Source organism: Achroia grisella, unplaced genomic scaffold, assembly GCF_030625045.1.
Source record: "Achroia grisella isolate CSIRO2021 unplaced genomic scaffold, CSIRO_AGI_Agris_v1 utg874, whole genome shotgun sequence".
Lineage (NCBI taxonomy): Eukaryota > Metazoa > Arthropoda > Insecta > Lepidoptera > Pyralidae > Achroia > Achroia grisella.
Genome location: NW_026713051.1, coordinates 3,803,781 through 3,826,859, shown reverse-complemented (window position 1 = coordinate 3,826,859; position 23,079 = coordinate 3,803,781). Strand labels below are relative to the sequence as shown.

General features: G+C 31.7%; 1 protein-coding gene across 1 annotated transcript in view; it reads left to right on the top strand.

Annotated features, from left to right (window-relative positions):
• The first annotated feature begins 270 nt into the window (after positions 1-270).
• The window catches only part of LOC131853086 (kalirin), a 221,870-nt gene continuing 199,061 nt past the window's right edge, over positions 271-23,079 (top strand). Inside the window, exons 1-14 of the mRNA XM_059203902.1 lie at positions 271-399; positions 2,285-2,497; positions 2,926-3,118; positions 3,501-3,614; positions 4,848-5,028; positions 8,575-8,801; positions 9,021-9,124; positions 9,474-9,625; positions 10,130-10,350; positions 10,578-10,658; positions 12,163-12,357; positions 12,474-12,596; positions 12,981-13,172; positions 13,942-14,111. Of these exons, the coding sequence (XP_059059885.1) occupies positions 2,316-2,497; positions 2,926-3,118; positions 3,501-3,614; positions 4,848-5,028; positions 8,575-8,801; positions 9,021-9,124; positions 9,474-9,625; positions 10,130-10,350; positions 10,578-10,658; positions 12,163-12,357; positions 12,474-12,596; positions 12,981-13,172; positions 13,942-14,111 (2,135 nt within the window). The 5' untranslated portion in view covers positions 271-399; positions 2,285-2,315. The remainder of the gene's footprint in view (positions 400-2,284; positions 2,498-2,925; positions 3,119-3,500; positions 3,615-4,847; positions 5,029-8,574; positions 8,802-9,020; positions 9,125-9,473; positions 9,626-10,129; positions 10,351-10,577; positions 10,659-12,162; positions 12,358-12,473; positions 12,597-12,980; positions 13,173-13,941; positions 14,112-23,079) is intronic.

Genomic DNA, 23,079 nt, shown 5'->3' with positions numbered 1-23,079 from the left:
AATTAAAATTATTCTCCGATAACACAAATAATTGCATTTGGTAATACTCGCTATTCCAAATATAGTTGGACAGGTGTTGCCACTTTAGTTTATTGCAAAGTTATGGATTATAGGGATGTTGCTCTACTATGGGTGTTGTCGATTTCTTTATTACGTTTATCGGAAGAAATCGGTTTAATGTTCATAGAAGTTTGAAATTATGATGGCCAACCCTAGCCCGCCATTGTGGTGGTTGGTTAGTGATCCTGTGTTATTTAGTGTCCGATTTATGTGTTTTTGTTCCGTTTAAGGCAGTAATGAATATATTTTTTACAAATATTTTAGACAAAAAAACAACAGTGACAATAATGCGTGCCGAACCTTTTATACCTGACTAATTGACATCTTTGAGTCATCACGGTTAGTTCAAATTGATAGCTGAGGTTATTTGTTGTGACATAGGTAGCTATATCCTTCCCATAATTTGTCATCAACGTTAATTAAAAATCTTTTGTGGAATTTAGGAGAAGTTTTAGTTACCTTGTAACAGTTCTCCAGTTTGTTCTTTTATTATTTTTAATATAATTGACTCATGATTGACGTCTGTACGAGCCATGGGTCTCGCCTTAGCGTTGGTCGCTCCTTTGCGTTTAATGACATAAAATCTTTGTTTCCTATGGGAAAAGTTGTGCATGTAAAGTAGCGCAATAAAATTATAACGAAATGGACTTATTTTTATTTGTGGAATTAAATATCCGAAAGGAAACATTTGTGACGGCCTGATGGCGTCTTATGTATTTACAGATAAATATCTTGTATAACAAAGTCTGCAGATTGTGGTAAGATGTGCCTGAATACATCATTTCTATAAACATGATTCTAAGATCTTATTAATATTAAATATTTAATATCTCAAATATAGTTTTTCTAGTATTTCAAGTATAATGTGCTTTGAATATATATTTTTCCAATTTTTATAACATGTATTGATTTTGTATCAGTATTATAGTTTTAAAAAGTAGTAATATAAATATTTCATATTTACCCTTAAATATTTATTTGATTGTTAACATACCCTGGTGTTTATTAAACAATTGATATACATAAATACAGTGTAATATTACAATTTAAAATGAAATAGAATTGACTTTTTTCAATGAATACTTAGAAACACAATACATAATAACAAAAGACTTAAAATATAATGAATAAATTGAATATAAATAAAGTATATATATATTATATAGAAGAAATGTATATAGAAAAAAATATGTATGATATGACAATTTACATATTTTCTTACAATTATGATACTCTGCACTAATATCTGTCTAAGATAATAAGGCCCTATTTGTGGTACTATATTTAATAACACCATTATAAGATTGTAGTGTTAAATATGCAATTAATGTAATATATTTCTCAGTTATATATGGTATTTAATATTTAAATGTTTATTATTATTATATGATCTGATTCCTACATATAAATTATACTACTATTTATTAAATATTGAATATATATAAAACTAATTTTTATATTTGTAAGCAAATACTAACCTTATATGAAATATATAAACTTAAAATGACCCTTTATATTATTTAAAGTTATTTTTATATATATTTTGCAATGTCTATTTCATCAGCCTTAGTTTTATATCTTTAAATAATATATACACTGTATATATTTATATATGTTGTGTGAGAAATACCTTTGCATGAATATTTAGAATATACAATAGTTATTACATTAGAGATTAGAACAACAATACTGCATTGACATTGTTATCTTTACATGTCAGCAAACTGGGTCATTATTGAAAGTTATTTTGATAGTAAAATAAATCCATTTAACCAATATAGTACTAATGAGGCATTATTATTCCTAAAATCACAATTTTTAAATTCAAGCATTCAAATGTTTACATGAGTAATAGAAACAGATAAAAATGCATAATTATTTATTATGATTTTCATAATTATCAACGTAATTCATCCAAACACTTTGTACTTTTAAAATACTGTTGTATATATATTTATAGATTTCAACAATGACTCTTTTATGTTGGTGGTTTAAGTAAAATGTGTATACATATTTTTCTATGTTAATATTAGGATTCCTTATGGATAATTTATTTTATATTTACGTGACATTGGTAAATAGCTAAATAATATTTACTGTATCTGTTATACAAAACAAGTGCTATTAAGATTCATGTAAACTGATGTTTTAGCTTCATAATAGACAAGTGATGGTCTAATTGCTATTTATTTTATGTTTTTCACTGGTTTCTATGTTTGACCAGGCTACTCCAGGGCGGTCCCTGAAGGGCAGCGATGGAGGTCGGAGCGCGAGCCCTGGATGTTCTCCCGCTTCTTCAAGAACGGGTGGCGGCTTTGACTGGCGGTCGGGACCGCCGCGGAGGCCCTATAATATGGTTCCCGGCCAATTCAAGACGAGATCGCGTCGCGCCAGATGACTATAGGCGCCTGCTCCATTATTTAATCAGTATACCTAGGTAAACTTACTGCTCTGTTACTGCATAATTTATTTTGTTTAGAATAAATGATAAATATTACTTAAGTCTTTATTATGGTGTAAGATGGTGATGGAGTAGCAAAATGATTGGCACCACTTCAGATTGGAGTATGGAATATAGATAAGGGATCAAACCACAGTACAAAAGTCTAAGAAAAGGAATATAGAAAGTTATATTGGCACAAAAGTATTCTCTTAATTTGATCACAAATCATTTAGGAATTACTATTTAAGGATATATTTAAGCTAAATGAATGTTGCTTTAATGCAGACAACACAAAAAGTCTTCTTTCTTTTAAATTGTGTGCATTAAAGTTACTTACTTTTTAAAGTCTGAGTTCCATTATTTTAGTCTTGATTGTTTGCTAAAACAAAATTTGTTTTAATAAATAATATTTACTTTTGCAGTGATTCAGTAAGATCACATGGCTTCACAATCTTAATAGATATGAGAGGTTCAGCATGGGCAGCAATCAAGCCAATACTAAAAGTTCTCCAGGAACATTTCTCATCATCCGTCCACCAGGCACTTGTTGTAAAGCCGGACAATTTTTGGCAAAAGCAACGCACTACTATAGGAGCCCATAAGTACAAGTTTGATGTAAGTGATACTCTTATTTATATAGAATATATATTAATAAACAGTAAGATGAATAAATGTTCATTGTTCTTACAGAAAAATATTGATAGTATTAAAATATTTAGAGAGCATGATATGAGTGTAGTGACAAATCCTTATTTGTCTAATTTGCTTTGAAACTATATGCTGTGTAGAAGAACAATAATGAGAAAATCATTAAATAAAGTATGATTCATCCAATCATCAACACATTAAACAATATACTGACCACCATTCCTTTTTACATTTTGGAAGACAATAAAAGATTGATTTTATAATACTGTTAAACATTACTTCATTACATTAATTGATATTAAAGAAATACTTATTTGTATGTATTGTATAATATAATTGTTTATTTCAGACCACCATGATTAGCTTAGAAGCACTACCAAAAGTAATAGATAGCTCTCAAATGACAAATGATTTAGATGGTACTCTACCATATGATCATTCGCAGTGGATTGATTTACGATTGGTTAGTATAAATGTACTTTTATTTCTTATGAATGTGATAATTATAAACACAAATATTTGCCTGTCATCTGTTACATTTGCATAACTGAAGAGATCATAACAAAATTTGATATAAAGGAAGTTAGATTGTGTTATGAGAACGGACAAATTTCCTTAAGTCTTCAGACAAAATTGCAGGATACAACTAACAAAACTATAAAGTGTATACGGTTTTTTTAATGGATTATAATGGAATGGTGCAACTGCCTGTGCTGGCAGGCTGGCAGGGCTCCAGTGGAGGATGATAAGATGAACATGAGGTTAGGTCAGTTAGCCCATCATGACAAGTTCACCAAAAATTTACCATGATGGTTTCCAGAAGGAACTCTTAGAATGTTAAGCTGACATGGCACATTGCTTGAAATTGAGTTATACAAAACCATTATTCGATGCCGCCGGCGCAAATCTTCTTGCATCCGAATTTGAATTTCACTAACCCTATCCCGCCAAATGTCTATGCAAAATATATGATGACAATTGTATTAATAGAACATCGAAGTTTAGGTGATCTATTTAAATGTTATTTTCAGTTTTATTTATATATAAGATATATCAATAGGTACTAAACACGTCATGTCTGTTATTTTCGTATATCATAAAGGTGAAAAGGTGTTTATAATAATAAAGAATAGGTCTCAGTTTGAGAGATATTGATGTATGCATATCACAAACATACCTTCTCTGAAATCAATGTTATACAAACATTGCAACTGATACAATCCATCGAGTTGAAGAGGTGCTGCTCATATCACACTGTGTCAAAGTTCAATAAGTAACAACATTGTTTCATGATTATCTTTTTTGCACATTAAATTAATCCTGACTAATACTATAAATGATAAAGTGAGTTTGTTATTACATTTCAAGATTTAATGGGTGGCGAAGGCTACTTTTTATCATGGTCAGTCAATCATTCAGGCTTAAGCAGTGAAATAAAATGCTAACAAAAAACCTTTTGTTAGTTTTATAGTAAAATAGATTAGACTACTTGGCGACCTTCCTATATTACCTATTAAAATTATTTTTTCTATTTTTGAGTAGAAATATTATTGGTTGTTCCTATTTTTTTAAGATGCCGGACCTCGTAAGATAGCTACTACTCATACATACACATACTACACATACACATGAAAATCCATTGAACAATGGATTTTCATGTATAATGTAGCACTAAAATGTTGCTCCGTTTGTACAGGCACTCGAAGAACTGATGTGGCAGGCAGGTGAACTCCTCGATAGATTGGACGATCTGCAAGAAGACGTTGCTCGCGCTGATTTTGCTGATGACGTGACGGGCGCTAGGCGAGCCATCGACGCCCATGCGGATATCAGCAAACGGCTCTCTAAAGTTCCTGTGGATGAACTTGAAGCTCAGGGTAAGTGTTATGATAATTTTATTAAAAAAGTCATATTATTATTTAGTATCAAATATGTATTTTTATTACATAGTATAAAAGCAAAATGGACCGACAGACAGACAACATTTTTAAAATTAATTTTGTTCGTGCCATATCCTATATATATGCCCTAAGTGAAAAGCTGTAATTTAAAATTACAGGCACTTTAAATTTTATTCATTTGTATAGCAGAGATTAGCAAGTATAAATAGTCAGGGAAATGTTTTTTAGTATTAATTATTTTAACTTAACCGCCATATATACATACTTTCATATGCATACTAATTTGCAAATCCATAGTAATACTAGGAATTTCCTCTACGTCCCCATTTATGTAACATTTATTATTCAGCAGCTCTCGCATGTTTTCTTTCTTCCCATCCACATTTATACCAACATTAATCAAAATTGGTTCTGTTTTATAGTCGTGATTATTATGATGTATAATAATATACCCGCTACTGTAGGATTTCGTCAAAACCCGTCCAGTACTTTTTACGTAAAATAGTAATCTCGGACTTCCACTTTTATAAAGGTTTTGTAAGAATTAGGAAGGAAATTTTTAGTATGATTTGATAAGTTCAAATCCAATATATCCCGCAAAATATGTTTTATCTTGTTCACGACGATTTTGAAAATTGACAATGCCTCTGATTATCTCATCGGGGATTAGAGTTGTGACGTCATGTTTAATTATAAATAATGAATATTGGGCATTTATTACTGTATACAGTGCACACCGATTACTACACCCATTAATATATTTTTTGTATGTCTTTGGTTGTATACACAGTCTTATCACATTCCGAATCACAGAGCAATTAGTACATTGTCGTAGACTAATTGACTTTAACAATATCGCTATTTTAATGAATATAGAGGCTTCTTATTATAGTTTTATCATGACTTATCTACTGTCAATTTTATATTTTTACCTATTAATGCTTAGTTCATATAAATAACGAGTTTCATCATTTTATTATAGTCTACTATCCGAAACTCGAGACTTCGCCTGCTTTATTTTATACGCATGGAGATACGATTTATCCTCATCTAAATTTAATTTTAGATCACTTTAGCGTTTTATTTGTGACAAGGAAAGACATGGACAGACAGACACACTTCCACATTTATTATATTAGAATTAATTCAATAGTGCATAACACGATAAATGATATAATGCAAAAATAATCAACGTTATTTATAAAATACGTATAAAATACGTCTCAATAAATTTATGGAATAATTAAACATACCGGAAAATATATCTATGTATTATAAAATAATGCAATACAACTTATTGTTTAGTATCATTAAGACTTACACGTCACTGCCGATGTATGTTATAACGAGAAAGGCGTTCCATGTTCTATACTAGGCATGATCGGCTATTACGTATGCTTAAGCCTATGCCGTCCTAGTGATACATCTATCCTCACATCATTTTTTTTGCGATTCGCTCAGAAGGTAACAAAAACGTTAAAAATACCCAAACCCAAGACCATCGGAAGCCGACTCTGGTTTTACTACTACACCACTAGTTTGCTAATTAAGCTTCCTTCATACTCTTGCTAATGATGTTACTTGTTGACAATTAAACAAAGAAAAAACATTTTGTAATTTGTATTTAAAATAAAGAAAGTGTATCATTTCGTTTTCTTTCCATATATTTTTATTTAATGTTTGTTTTTAGGATTTCGTCATAAGATTGGTTTCAATTCAGATTCTATCCGATTTAGAAAATTATTCTTTTTCTGAAAGAATATATATATTAGTTTGCAGATTGGCTGTATAAAATTGGTTTTTAAATAAAATAACAGAAAAATATGCGTGATATATTTTACGGCATTTTTAGTCATCACGACAGTTCGTCATGACTAAAAAACCGTAACCTGAGACAGTTCTCAATTAAGACTCAATCAACAGATGATGTATAATGCTGATTAATCTGGAGCAGCCGTGGTACTGTAATAACACAATGTAATGCAAATGCCTCGTTTAGATTGAAGTATGTTTTTTTCTTGGCCTTATTTGCCTGTACACGCATATAATTTTATTATTGTTAATTGTTATTTTCTTTTATGGAACAGACACGCGTGCTGTATATTATTATGTGGATAGACGTTTATTCAACTTCATGGCTGAACGAGTGCCAACCGGTCAGCCCTAGGCTAAGTGCAGTTTGCTGATTGTATAACGTGCAGTTTCAGCGCGTGCACCTCAGTAACACATTACAACATGCTGAAGGATGTTCGTGTTTCGTGTTACACTACCGTCCTGTTATCGACATGTGTTTTGACTGTTTGTGGTGCTCGTACGATAATGGTATATGTAATCGTTTTAATAATTATAATTATTTGTTTGATTTTTATTAAATATACTAAAGGCGTTTATAATATATATTTTTATACATTTTTTTTAATAATTTGCAAGCGATACGTTCACCACGACATCGATAATTGAGCGTGTCTGAATAGCCCCATTTGGGAATACGGTCATGACGGGTATATTTGTATATTATATTTCTACCATTATTTTTTTTCTTTGTGATAATATGTTGGCGTATTTTTTACTAGTTATGTGTTATTATTATTTATTTATTGTGTGTGGATAGATCTTGTATGAATTCAAGTTCATTTATGAAAAAAATTAGTAACTATTATGTTAATTATTTTTTCGTATTTAATTAACGTAAAAACATATCAAACTATATTTAATAGGAAGAAGGGTATTATTTAAATTAAGTATTAGTGGTGCATTACATAAGCCATACATCGCCAATTTATGTTAATTTAATTAGTGCGTTTTTTATAAATCAATTTAAGTCGGATATTTGTTAAGTTTTTAATCATTTATATCCTAAGCGAAAAAGTGCCTTCAAATTACGTGCCGGTCCTGCCGGTCCGGTGTTCTGAACATCGTCCTGCCATATTTCTAGTAAAATTACCTAAATCGCCTATTATATTACCTAAAGCGCTGTACCAAGTCTGTAGCGGCTATTAGGTACTTGAGGTATATTAGAAGACAGCTTTAGCTCACATGTGCACATCAATAATACTGTACTCTTATTTAAATTTTGCGTCTTCTTCTTCACCAACTAGTTGACTGAATACATCATAAAATTGTTTTATTGTCACAGATTAATATTTTTTTTTATTAATAACTAAATTTTCAGTAAAGTCTCATTTACTTTCCCTTTATTTCTTCTTTTCCTTTTCTTATAAATCCCTTTCTTTCCTTCAAACTTTCTATGAATATGTGTATTATTAATTTTATGTAGGTATGTCTGTGTTGGTGTGTATTTTTGCATATATTATTTATGTACTTATCTTCACCATCTATCTAAAGCTTGTCTGTAAGATATTATTTAGCGATGAGACCGCCTTTTGTACTTACGACTGATATAATTATATATTATAATAGAAAGAACGACAGAAAAATATAAATATATGTATATGCATATATATTTATATTTTTCTGTATCTAGAGCAATAAATAAAATAATATTAATATTTTTGAAATCAGGTGAGCGCGTACTTCAGCGGCTCGAGGCAGCGGAGGCAGCTAGTGCAGAAGCCAGCGGTAGCGCCGGCGAGGCAGCGGCTTTCCACTGCGGCTCGCCGACTGCAGTGCGTTCGCAACTCGCCGCTGTACGGTCGGCGCACGCGCACGCACACAAACTCTGGCAACACAAAAAGATGCAACTCGACCAGTGCTTTCAGTTGCGCTTGTTTGAACAAGACTGTGAAAAGGTTTATTATAATTTACTCTTTAAATTAATATATGAAATATATACCAAATCAAACATAATTTATTCATGTAGGATATTTTTGCCGCTTATGAAAGTATTTTTTTTTTGTAAATATTTTTCCCTATAGTTCAGTTCAGTATACAGATTCAATTGAGAAGAATTGGCAAGAATCTCAATTGAAATTAGAATAATGAATAACTTTAAATTACTTTGTTAACAGATGCTCGAATGGATAGTGAACCACCGCACAGCTTTTCTCGCCACGTATGTAGAGATCGGAAGGTCATGTACAGCAGCTAAACGTCTACAGGAAGAACATGCGAGGTATAAAACTAATTAATATTAAATATTTTATTTGATTCGCTTATTTTCTTTTCTACACTCATTCTCTATACAGACTTACTTTTATTAGTACAATTATAGCCTGTGGGTTTAAATTTAGATGTTATAATTTATGTCAACAAAACACAAACATTTGCATTCATAAGTCAGTACTGTGAAATATTGAATCATTATGTATCAATTAGAATTTATTTTTTTTAGCCCTACACAGCTATCTGATTACTATAACTAGGATGAAAAAGTTATAGTCATGTCTTATGAAGTACATTGCAATTAAGTTATGAATATTGGAATGTACTGAATAAAATTTGATGAATCTCTTGTATTACAGATTCGCCGCGGCGTGCACTGGTGGCGGTCGGCCGAGTGTTGCCCGTGTAACTTCAGCTGCTCGACGTCTCGCTGATAAAAGGCATTATGCCGAAGCACACATCACACAACTAGCGCACCGTCTCGAACGAGCTTATAAACAGCTCTCAGCTGGTATGTTTTAAACATTTGGATATTCAACATCATTTATTTATTCGAACAGGTGCATATATGTATGAAATAGTATGAATGTATGTACAAGTCTACAATAAAGGTCTATTACGAACATATATTGCTATTTAATGTGATTAAATTTATGTCCTGATTATCTTAAAATTTATTTAATTATTCATCTAATCCTCGTACACATATAATTAAGTTGCAAGTGGATATCTTAATATGAAGAAGAATTCAATTAAAGTTAGAATTCTGCTTCGAAATTTTTGATTGAATGAAAATTGAAACTTACTAAATTACAGTACTGCTGAGCTATAGTATGGTTAGTTCTGTCCAGCTCTGTATAGGCTGAAGGTTAAAAACGTAATGTCCGTATCATCATAGTAAGCCAAGGATCAGCCCGTAGTAAGATTCTTAATATAAATCCTGTTATCACTATTGTATCTAGGTTTGGAGAACTTGAGAAACGTATTCTTAATAAAGATTATTATCTGTACCCAGGGCTTGAAGAACGATCGGCTGTGCTCTCCCTGTCCGTGGTGTTCCATCACAAGGCAGAAGCTTACGCGTCGGCAGTGAGCGGATGGGGTGCGCAGTGTGCGGTTGCATTACAACTAGCTACTGGACAAGGTGGCGCCCCCTGCAATGATCCGAGGGCGCTAGAACAGCACGCTCAGAGACATAGACAACTTTATGAACACATGTGTCAAGCTTACACAGAGGTGAGTTTATATGAAAATGTTATACATATATGATCTGTACTATAAATAGACCGGAATTTTGTTATGACAATAGCAAACCATGAAACAACTGCATTGATTTGAAATGTTGTTTGACTGCTTTAATTATAGGATTTATAGTGACATAAGTTAAATATTAATATAATAAGAATATGTAATTGGGTAAAATCAAGGCAGGCTGGTATTGTAATATTCATTCATTTTTACAGGTCCACTCAACTAGTAAGAAACTGCTGTATCAACTTGATCATTTAGTTCAAGTGTGCCATCAAACTGATCCTGCAGATATGGTGAGTTTTTGGAGATAATAGTACGTAGATATTTTTATCTATGTATACATATCTGCTATAGATATGTGACATGTGGTACAAAGTAAGAATAGAACGTATCAACACTCCACTTCATTTCCAGAATATTGATCAAGGCGATTAGGAGAATAAACCATAAATTCATTGGTATATGAGAAATGAATAAGAAAGAAAAAGCCTGGTGTGGTAATAGTAGTATAATTCATTTTCCTATAAGGGGAGACTCATGAATCTGTAAAAACGAATGTGTAAAGACAACTAATATCAACGATTATAGTATTTGCTAACTTTTACAGAAAGCACAAGTTGAGATAGGAATACCACAAGATTCTATTCTTGGTCCGCTGTTATTTCTAGTATATATTAATGACTTACCGGCAAATCTGCCCCCGAATAGCTTTGTAACATTATTTGCCGATGACACACATGTGGGCGTAAGATCCCAAACTAAAAACATTTTAGAACATGAAGTAAACTCGGTCTACTCTAAATGATTGGTTTAAATCAAATGGAATTGTACTTAATACAGATAAAAATGTTCTTATGACGTATAACACTACCAACAGATCATACATAGGAAATATAAGCCAACAATCTTGCAGTAAAGAGACAACGTTCCTTGGATATACTATTGATAATAAATTGAGTCATAAATCGCATATCGGAAAACTATGTAATAAACTCGCATCAGCTAATTTTGCCTTAAGCAAATTAAAATCATTAGTTCATAAAAAAGCTCTGAAGTCTGTATATTATGCTTACATCCAGTCTTTAATTACTTATGCAGTGACAATTTGGGGCAACGCTAGCGATGTAAACAAAATACTCAGGCAGCAAAAACGAGCCATAAGAATTATTTGTGGTCTCCACAAACGCATATCGGCCAGACCACACTTTATAAAAGAAAAAATTATGACTGTAATTTCATTGTACATCTACCACAGTTTCTAAATGTACACCATAAAAGAAATGAGCTAAGTAAGATTTTAGATAATCATAATTACCACACGCGAAATAAAGATAATATACAATTGCCAAAAACAAGACTCGATAAAACTTTTAAACATGGCATTACTTTAAAAATAAAAATGTATATTAAGCTACCTACCTACTACTACCTACTATCAGACAATTACCTTCAAAAGAATTTAAATTGAAAATAAAATATTATTTTGAAAAACATCCTTTTTATAATATAACAGAATATATGACTCAAAATGTAATTATATAATTATACCGTAATCATGATTTTTAAACTTTATTATGACGTATTATAATTGTTTATACCGTGTATTGTGTACGTAATTAATTTATTTTATTTTATTTAATAATATAATTGTAATCGAATTTAAATTTTATAAATATCATTATTGTATATTATGACTTGCCATATATGTAAAGATGTTTTTAACATTGGTCAATAAATGAAACTAAACTAAACTAAACTTTTATGCTTACTACAGTCTGTATTTATCTGTTCAAACAGAATGAAGGTTCGGTAAGCACGGCGAGTAGTAGCGGGGACCCGGCAGCAGACTATAGCTCCGGTGCGAACCACGTGCTCGCCGTCATCCATCAGATACTAGGTCATCACAGAGCGCTAGAAGCAAGGTACCATCAGGCCAGGCTCAAGTTGCATCAGAGGCTTGCGTTGCTCTTGTACAAAGAGGATTGTAGGCAGGTACGTAAATAGTTCAAAAATTAATTCAAACATTGATTTTTAGAACATAGATTGAATTGTTTATTATACCGTAAGAATAACGAATCTTAATTCGTCAAATTCATATTATGTCGTAGGTACTTGAATGGTTGGCGAATCACGGCGAAGTGTTCTTGCAGAAGAATACTGGAATAGGAAGGAATCTCCATAAAGCTAGGGTATATCAGAAATCTCATGAACATTTTGAAAATGTTGCGCAAGTAAGTACTACTTTAAATTATTATTCAGTAGCACTATATAAAGTAGCTTTTATTTGCTTTATACATGAATTCTAATATCACTATTTATCAGTAATTGAAGAAACACTATATTGTTAAATATTATAAAGAACCTATATATGTTACATGTAATGTAGAAGATAAAAAAAGATCCTTACCAAGTTTTAAAAGGGCAGTTTGTATAAAAAAAAAATTGAATATAGGGTTTATATTTGTTATACATATTACACATAATATTATCTTTCTAATATAATACGGATGTTGTTAAAAAAATTTTTAGAATTGAGGATATATCTATTTTTAAATTGCTTATGCCTGATTTTGATTTGATCTTCGGTTTTCCTATATCGATACATATGTATACAGAATACATATACGAACGCTGAAAAATTGCTGGCGGCTGCGGAAGAGTTGGCCCGATCGGGCGAGTGTGACCCCGAAGAAGTGTTGGGGGTCGCTCGGGAATTGGAGGCCCATGTAGCGGCATTTGCAGCTCGCGTCGACCGTAGACGTCGGCGACTCGACCTCGCCGTTTTACTGTATACACATGAGAAAGACGTGAGTGATTACTTTGTAGTTTTAGTTGGCAAGAGTGACTAGTTTGATTGTGCTATTTGAATGATGAATGAATGAATAATCGTTACTATAACGCGCTAGTAACTTACGTACTTAGTAAGGGTTTATATGTTGGCGTTTACCGGCATTTTATTCTAATTATCTTTCAGCATATATTTGTCCATAAGCCTGAGATATACCTCTTATGAGATGAGACATATGTCTCTTGCATAATTTTCCACTTTAATTTGTCTGTGGCGTGTCGTGTCCAGGTCGGTTCTAATTAGTGGTTGAAATTCGACCAAAATTGATTTAAATTATAAGTTTGAACATTATCATAGTGCCATTGTCAAGGAAGGCAATGATTGTAGGACAGGTTATAAAAAAGACAATATAAATATGTATATGTGTGTGTCAAATACATGGTACTATGTATATGTATTTTTATGCATATTAAAAAAAAATATTCTGCACTCTTTCGCTATTCAAACTATAATTGTGCGAAATTCCATACTACTCCGACCGCGCATTTTTTTAAAACATACCCCTATCTTACAGAGTTTTGCTTCACGTTTGATGCATGAAAAAGTAAAAAAAATATAACTGCAGTATGTTTTGCTCTATATATAATAGAAAGAAAGAAAGAAAATAGATGTTAGACTCAAATTAATTAAACCTAAATGAATAACTAATGAAAATTTAGGTTTAATTAATTTGAGTCTCAATTTCTTAAATCTTTGCTTATATACATATATTTCATTCCTTTGGTTAGTTACTCCAATGGTTGGAAACGTTGCGAAGCGGTGGCGGTGTTTGCGCAACAGACGATAGTCCTGAAGCGGCACGACGCGCTCTGGAACAATGCGCTCAACATCGCGCTGCCAGTCTAGATGCATGTGCAGCCACCATCGCGCAAGGGGAGGCACTACTGCAAGACTTAAGGTCAGTTGTTTACATATATCAAATTCATCTAGAATCTGTGAACAAATATGGAAAGATTGAACATGGCAGCGCCAGCTTCGGATGCAGTAAAGTTATTGTTCTGGCCGGTATCAATGTTTTTTTTGTAAGTATAGGTAGGATAGCATTGACACCGTCATATTTGGTATCCAAATTTCCCATAAAGAAAAAAGAGAAGAAAATAATGCTAAGAAATTTTCAAATATTTGCCACTTTATTTTGGTTGTGTTTATAAGTTAAGTTAAGTGAAGACTCAGATTATTTTTAAATTTTTGAAGGTTATTCTTGTGACATCTTTAAACAGTATTTTCATTGTGCTTATTCATGAGTGTTTTGAGCTTTTACAAGTACATATGTATGGGTGATGGTGACAAAGACTATTTTTATCATTTAATATACGACAACGCTTAACAGTATGCACTTAAATGTATATGCTTTTAATTAATATTTTCCATTTACGATTAACTACGCCGTGTGTTCAGAAACTTCATAACCTATTCCCTCAGCAATTTTCTATTACAGTACATCAATACGCAGAGATCGATTGCACCAATGTACTGTTGGCTTCCGTGTTACTCGTACCAACGGCTTTTCATCATATTTTTTTATAAATATAATAATAATCTGTCAACAATGACACAGCTCCATCTAATAACAAAATAAGCAGATCTTGATTTATGGGTACTAGACAACTGACATAAATAGGTACTTACATTTTTTTTTTGTAAATAAAGACATGTAAAACAGCCAGACAGATTCAAACAATCTACTCCTGAATGTTTAATGTTTGTTCCGGGAGACGAATCGAACCCGTGACTATGGGATCTAAAGCGCTGTGCTAAACCGCTGGACTACCGAGGTCATCTGTGTTTCCTGCCACTTATAATAATGAATGGGCTCTTTCAAGTCTAGAATAGAATAGATATAGTAATCTAGAGTGAATAAGCATAATTTGAGGTTGCTTATACCAGCTTAAACTGCTGAACTCGACATCAGGTGATACAGGGCTCGCCAGATGTATAATAATAAAAAAAACAGCGGATTAACATATTTATATGAATCCCTATGGGCAAATCTGTTTCAATTAAAAACAGGTAAATTAAAGATGTGCTAGTTAATCGCGGTTAGTCAACATTTTTCTTAACCAAAATAATAAATGGTAACATATATATCAATAAACAGTAAATGAATTTAGATTGCACTAGTCGTGGACACGAGCATATGCTAAATAATAATAACCATGGACTATTGACACAGCGCCATCTAGTCCTAAGAAAAACAGAGCTTATGTCATAGGTACAAGCTAACAGAGAGAAATACTTTACGTATAATATACATAGAAAACATCCAGGACCAATAAAACCATCATACACTGGAATTGAACCCGCGACTGTAGACTCAATAAATATAAGGAGTACCGTGATTTTTACTAAATATATATCGTACTGGTAATTAACATTCTGACACAAGATTTATATATAAATACCATACTCCCACGAAAGTGCTAGGCCAATTTTTTTTAAATGTTGTATGCATAGGTCTGAGAATCGGCTACTATCTATTTTTCATACCCCTAAGTGATAAAAGTTGGCCACCTCTAACAATTTTAAAATTTTGGACATTGCTTTAAAATTTTTGTATAATGTGGCGTTAAACAATACATACAACCCTAAATTTACACTCTTCTATCATCAACCCCTATTTTTTAATAGTAATTTTCCCGATAGATAGATCCCGCAAATGTTTGCAGGATCTATCTATCGGGAATGTTTTGCCATTATGTATATATCAGCGAGTAATATTATAATAATTACTGTGTCAAATTTAATACAGTATATAATATTACTTGTACGTTGAATTTCGGGATGTGGTTGTGTGGTTGGAGAGGTGTACGGTGTGTTGTTGTGTGTTGATGCCAGAGGCATGAAATACAGGATCATTTATAATATCAGTTGCATTTCGAATAACCTGATATTGCAGATGAAATTGACATGCGTTCTCCGTATTACTGACATCCCCTTAACAACGTAGCCGGGCTAGCATTTACAATTATGATACAGAATATCTGCTCTGTAGTTTAATCATGATATTAATTATAATGAAATACATTTATGTAAATGTTATTTAAACATAATCAAGACTAACAAATAGTGTAAACTTTTGTGTTTAATATAATAATATACATCTTAATCATCATTACATAGTATAAAGTCGCTGTCGCTGTCTGTCACTATGTATGCTTAAATCTTTAAAACTACGCGACGGATTTTGAAGCGGTTTTTTTAAATAGATAGAGTGATTAAAGAGGAAGTTTTATATGTATAATACATGTACACCCGTGCAAAGACTTGGTGGGTAGCTAGTCTTAATAATATTATAAACGCGAAAATTTGTAAGTATGGATGTTTGTTACTCTTTTACGCAACAACTACTAAACGGAGTTTGATGAAACTATACAGTAATATTATTCTTAGCTTATGCATCAGAATAACACTTAGGCTATATATATATATATATTTAATTTAACACGGGTGAAACTGCAGGCATGTCTAGTTATTTATTTTATTAACCAAGTCTTAACAAAATTAAATTATCATCTGAATGGAATCTAGTGACGGTAGAAGAAAAAACTTCTGGCACCTATCTATACTAACATTTCTGTTACTCCAGTCAGCTCGTGACCACTACTAGTGTCCCAAGAGGTACCTTTATTTGCCATAAAATTATTCGAGTTAAGACTCGGTTAATAATATAAATAATGTAAGACTAAAAAAATCACAATATTGGTAAGTTCTTTCAAGGCCCACGGTATACGGGTTCGCTACTTTGTTAGAGTACAATAGGGTAAGAAATTGTACAATCCAATGTCATTAGATCGGATTTCATTTGAAAAGTAAGCCTTTCACAACTTCTATATATATTTATTAATGAAGCCTTAAGCATAACAATTCGAATTGCACACAGATTTGCATCTGTAACAATAAAACCCCTCGATAATATAAGCTACAACATCTATAAACATCTCTATGATTAACTGGTGGCCCTCCCCTTAGCGGGATGCTCGTAACATTGTGACTTTTATATATAAGAACATAATATATAGCCTGAGTCGCTCTGGAATAATGCACCTTGAGAGCTGTATTTTAAAGACAGATTTATCAAATAGTGCAATAGATACGGATTGCAGTTTTCTCGTAACCAAATCCAAACGCTCCTATTAGTACAGATGGATGATGAAAATAATTATATTATCTATACAAATAAATAGATATGAAGTGTATATACGTAATTTCAAACCAACAGATTTTTTATTAAATCATAACGAAAATATATATAATATTTACGGTAACATGTTAATTTTAAAATAATAATATATATTTTGTCTGTAACTGTCTGTTTGTTCCTAATCTCAGAAACTGCTGGACCGCTTTTGCCGAGGCTTCATTCGCAGATAGTTAATATTATAAAGAATAACTTAAACTTAGGCTTACTTTTATTTTAGACATTTTATTTAGTTTAATTCCACGCAGATGTAGTTGCGGGTAAAATAGTATATACTGACATACATTGTATATACATAATAATATAGCATGTGTAGATACTGTCTGATGTGATGACGTCGGCTAAATTTAAGTTAACTATCATAACTAAAATAAAAAAAAATCGATGTCTACAGACTGTATTAAAAATCAGTGTTTCTATTTTAAATGTACGGTATCTGAAGGTTGTTACCTCTATTCTGTATTGATTTTCTATATTCTGTATCGATGTTAATTTTAGCATATCGTATGGTAATTTTTAATCAAGTTATATTTAAATAGATGCTTTCGGTGGTAAAGCATATTAAAATTTATTCACATGCAAATTTTAGTAGGTACCTATAATAATTTATGCATTTTTGATTGACGTGTTGCTTCCACAATAGATGTTAGTTATACAATTTGTTGGTTCTCATTAACAATTTCCATTTCTACTTGACACGACAGGCTTTTCAAATGGTGGGGTTGATGTATGCACAACCTGCTGTTGCTGAGTTGCTGAGATGGGATATCATACTATATATATCTCCTGTCGTGCCCTTTGTGTTTATCATCCTATACTTGAAAAAGGCAACCGACTGGAACATAATAGTTGCTAGTTTCTGGTTTAAATAAACTTAGGCTGCTATAGGCGGATTTAAGTCCTAGCACGACTAAACATTAGTATTCGTGAATTTTTATTAGCCTGGTTGTTTATATATATATATATATATCTGTATTATGTAGGAATTTACAATAAATATACGCAAACTCTCCTTCATTTGGGATTAGATGACGCTGTGTGATTTGTATTTACTAATTATTACTACAATAAGGCAAATATAAGAATTTATTATTTTATATATTTATATTTTCAAGGAAAAGGTTATACATTGTTATTTCCTCTCCTTTTTCTATTTGCGGGACCAATTAATGTTTGTAAAAGTAGGTTAAATTGACAACTTATAATTTATTGACACGACAGAATAATACGGTCACGGGTTTTAGTCCTCGCAAACTTTTTTTATGTATATTTTGTAGAAATTTACAATAAATATGCATAAACTCTGCTTAATTTAGGACTAGATGACGCTGTATGATTTGTCTTGAGAAGTTAGTAGTAACTATTATAATAAAAATATATAAAGTTTCTTCTACATTTAAATTTCCAAGGAAAAGGTGCACGCTGTTATTTCTGCTTCTTTTTCTATTTGCGAAAGCAATTATTGTTTGTAAAAGTAGGTTGAATTGAAAACTTACAATTTCTTTGTTTCCTTATAACAAGCAACCGTACTTGTAGGTAGTTTACAACAGTTCTCTCGTCTTGTTAAAGCGGAACTTTGAATGTTCCGTGTGGCCAGCAACTATTGTGTCAAACGTCCCAGTTCTGCTCGCAGATGCTGGACAGTGACGAGATAGTGCGAATGGAACTGCATTCATATCCGCGAGCGTAACGTCGGCCACATTAATATGTTTTGTTACACATTGTTAAAAAATGTAATACTACGTCAGTGAAGTTTCATTAATATTTCATCTTAGCATTTAAACGAATTCGTATAACATATTCCCTTTTTATTACATATTTTTTCCGTAAAATTCCCGTTTTTAATGCACTTATAAAGTACTGTATTTTATTCACCTGTTGTTTTTCTATAGAAAAGCTAGTTATTGTTATTGTTAATTATTATAGGTATTGTTATTGTTAATTATTATTTACCGGTTACAAGGACAAAAATTTCATACAGGTGTGTTATATAAAGTTTCCTGGACATTTTTGACATTTCTTTATGGTAACAATAATATTCTACGATTGTATATTGTATATGACATTGAATTTCAGCTACTAGGCCCATATTAGAAATACCTTAAAGAGTAATATAAATGTGAATGAATATTATAATACTAATAATATATTGAAATTGATTCTGTGGTCATGGCATTGACGACCTCAATCTGCTAGCGCCAATACACCACCCCCATATTAATTAATATCACCCAAGAATTTAACGTAATCGTTTACCATCTGATGGGTATACTTGTTTGCCAGTCTCTTAGTATACATTTTTTTTACCATTCTTGCCATTACGATTTATATGAGGCTGACTGTATTTCAGAACAATATCGTGTGAAGTTGTTTGTTAACTGAGTCTAACTTAAATAGAAGCTGTATGTTCAGACTGGAAAGTTCTTCGATATTCATTACATGAAACGATATATGGTATATGGTATATATACGATATATGGTACGGCTCTTTTATGTAACAATGGTCAACAACGATATTCACTCACAGATAGAAATAGAAATAATCTTTATTCAAATAAACTCAATACAAGCACTTTTCAATAGTCATATTTTTTATTCTACCACTCATTCGGAACGCTGATTCATCACAAGAATGAGCAAGAAACTCGTGTGTTCTTCTATTTAATTCATGTTTTTTTTATTGATAATTACACAATAATAAATAAGAGACATGCGATAATCAACACAGAAACCGCTACACACTCAATTAATACTCATTAAATATTTATTTACAAACTCTTAAATTTTAAAATATGCATTTTTTCAGGAAATTTTTTTTATGCCATATTTTAAATTTTTATCAAGCAGTTTCAAAATACACTCTGGTAGTTTGTTGATTGATATGTAAAGTTAGTATTGATTTGATATTTACAATAATGCGCAACGAATTCACGGTACACAACAATCAATCGTTAATTAAGGGGAGTGGTGGAGGTGGGAGCTCCAACGTGGGGTTTCTATAGTTGTGACATAATGAATTCCGTCACTCACCGGCGAATAACTTGTGTATGTCGTTTATATTAAAATATCTTTTTTATTTTATCAACCCGAATAAATGAAGAGGTGTTTTTCATCTACTGTTTTAATCAGAAAAAGCGATATGATCAAGCTTTTTTCTTTTAAGTTTTTGTATTTGGGTTTGTTGAGTTTAATGAATAATGTAGATTTTAATTTATTGCATTAGTTTAAGGACAAAACGCGATTTAATCGGTATGCAATCTTTTGCACGCAACGTTTGAGTAGAAGGTAAATCTAAGATGTGTGTGGAAGAAAAGCTTATCTTTTCTTCCATAATTTATGGCGGCGTATGTATATGCATAAATAATAATCATGAAATTTTCTCCAATATGTTAACCTCTATGACGTTTATACATACGTTTGTAGCGATTTCAGTTATATCTAATAAATTAAAAATACGATATGAATACCTTGTTTATGGGTACTAGACAAATGCTATAAAGCCAATTTTTTTTTCTAAATACATACATAACAGATAAAGAAAACACTCAGACCGATACAAACAATCATATTAATGAATAAAAATGTTTGCACCGTGTAAGGAATCGAACCCGCGACCATCAGAAATGAAGCGGTGTGCTAAATCTCTAGACCACCAAGGCCGTCGAAAATGTATTATACGAAAACATATATTTTACACCGTTTCGATTTGTGGATTCTTGTTCGACTGCGGATTCCTCAAAGTTGCCATATATTTATGACTGAATGTTTGTTTTTTTTATTTTGAATACTTCAACGTATACGTTGATATCCGTACACAATAGAAGCACCGCACATGGGACGTTACACAAACGGTATGCATGCGACTAGGGTTATCAGGCAAGAGGATTTTTTCCTGCCTCTGCATGATTAACTGTCCAATAGGGATGGAAACTGTAATAATAAGAATTTTGAATACATATGAAATAAAAATATAATTATACTACTTTTTAATAGATTGTAAATTATTAGTACAACTATTTTAAGAGTCTCAAGTTATTATTATTATTATTAATAATAATAATAATTCGAAGATGTGTTGTTGTTATTGGCAACTATTGTTCTTAGAATTGTTGCCATTTATTATGAAATTAAAATACTACCGTGATACTTGTTAATAAGTAGGTGCTCTAGTAAATTATACGCAAATTTTAAGATCCATTTCTATTTGACTATAAATAAAAAAAATGTATCATATTTATAATATTAGTTGAAATATATTCAGTTAATAATAATAGTTCATTTTTAATATTCAAGCATATAAGTCTGACCCGGAAATTTATTTAAATGTCAAGGACATTCTCATAAAGTGTCATTATTTAATCTGATAACCCTAAATGCGACCTAATTTCTAAGTCCACCGCACACTGGGGCTTTACTCTGTTTTCAGTAAAAATGCAAGACCACACGCAACCCAGATATGCCGCGCGACGGCCGTATTATTTGAAACGAATGCCGGCTGATCATCGCGTTACAATTCTACACATGATAAAATTTAGGAGTATGCTATAACTATATTAAAATTAGGTTTTAACATTTAGATTTTTTATGGATGATAATGATATGGTGCACCCGCCTGCGCTGACTGTTTACGCTGGCGGGGCACCAGTGGGGGATGATAAGAACATGAGGTCAGGTCAGTTAGCTCATCGTGACAAATTCCCTAAGAATTTATCATGATGGTCTCCAAAGGGAAACGCGTGGCGGTCAACCTTTAAGATCATCATCACATTTGTATCAATCCCCTTTCTCCCGACATTTAGGGTTATTTCTGATCATTCACAAAGTTATACCTGTTACTTCGTTATATTGTTGATTAGCCAACTTAAAAAGTATCAATGCAAGCACGCTTGCCATGTTTGAACAAACTTCATTAGTTATTATTAAAAAAAACTAATGAATTCGCTTCTACATCTTTTTTAATATCATGAATACGAAAATGTGTCTGTATGCCTGTCTATTTTTTACATTTTCTTGACTAAACGACTGAATGGAACCTAATGTACTGTCTTGTGATCTTACTATGTATGTAGACATTGTCGCGGACACTATCCTTATATATATATATATATCTACTTATTATTCATTGACATCTTGTTATAACAAATAAATGCTACAAAAGACTGAACGTAAGTATCATGTACATACTTTTACACCCTTTCTCAATGAATATAATTTTCATTCAAAAGTATAATGTATCAATACATGTCACACTATACATTAATAGATGGACTTAATCTGTTTTTATACTTATAGTGTAATAGTCCCAGTACATTCTCGTGTTGAATGTTTTTGCTTCGTTTGCATATTTATGAGGCATTACAATTGCATTGACAAATTTTGGAATAGATACGCTATCCTCTTATGTGATTGATTTGATTTCACAATCGGTAATGTTAAAACCACTATCATCAATATGTATAAGGTTATTAAAGTTCTGTTATTGAAGTAGGAATATAAATAGAGATATTGTGGTATTGATTTTATTGTATATAACAATGGATAAATTGAAATCACCATATTTATATTAGATGCATCTTTAACACTTGAACTCATCATAATATAAAAGTCTATGTGTTACTTCTTTATACTATATTATTCCTTCGTATATTAAATAGAATTTTTAAATACT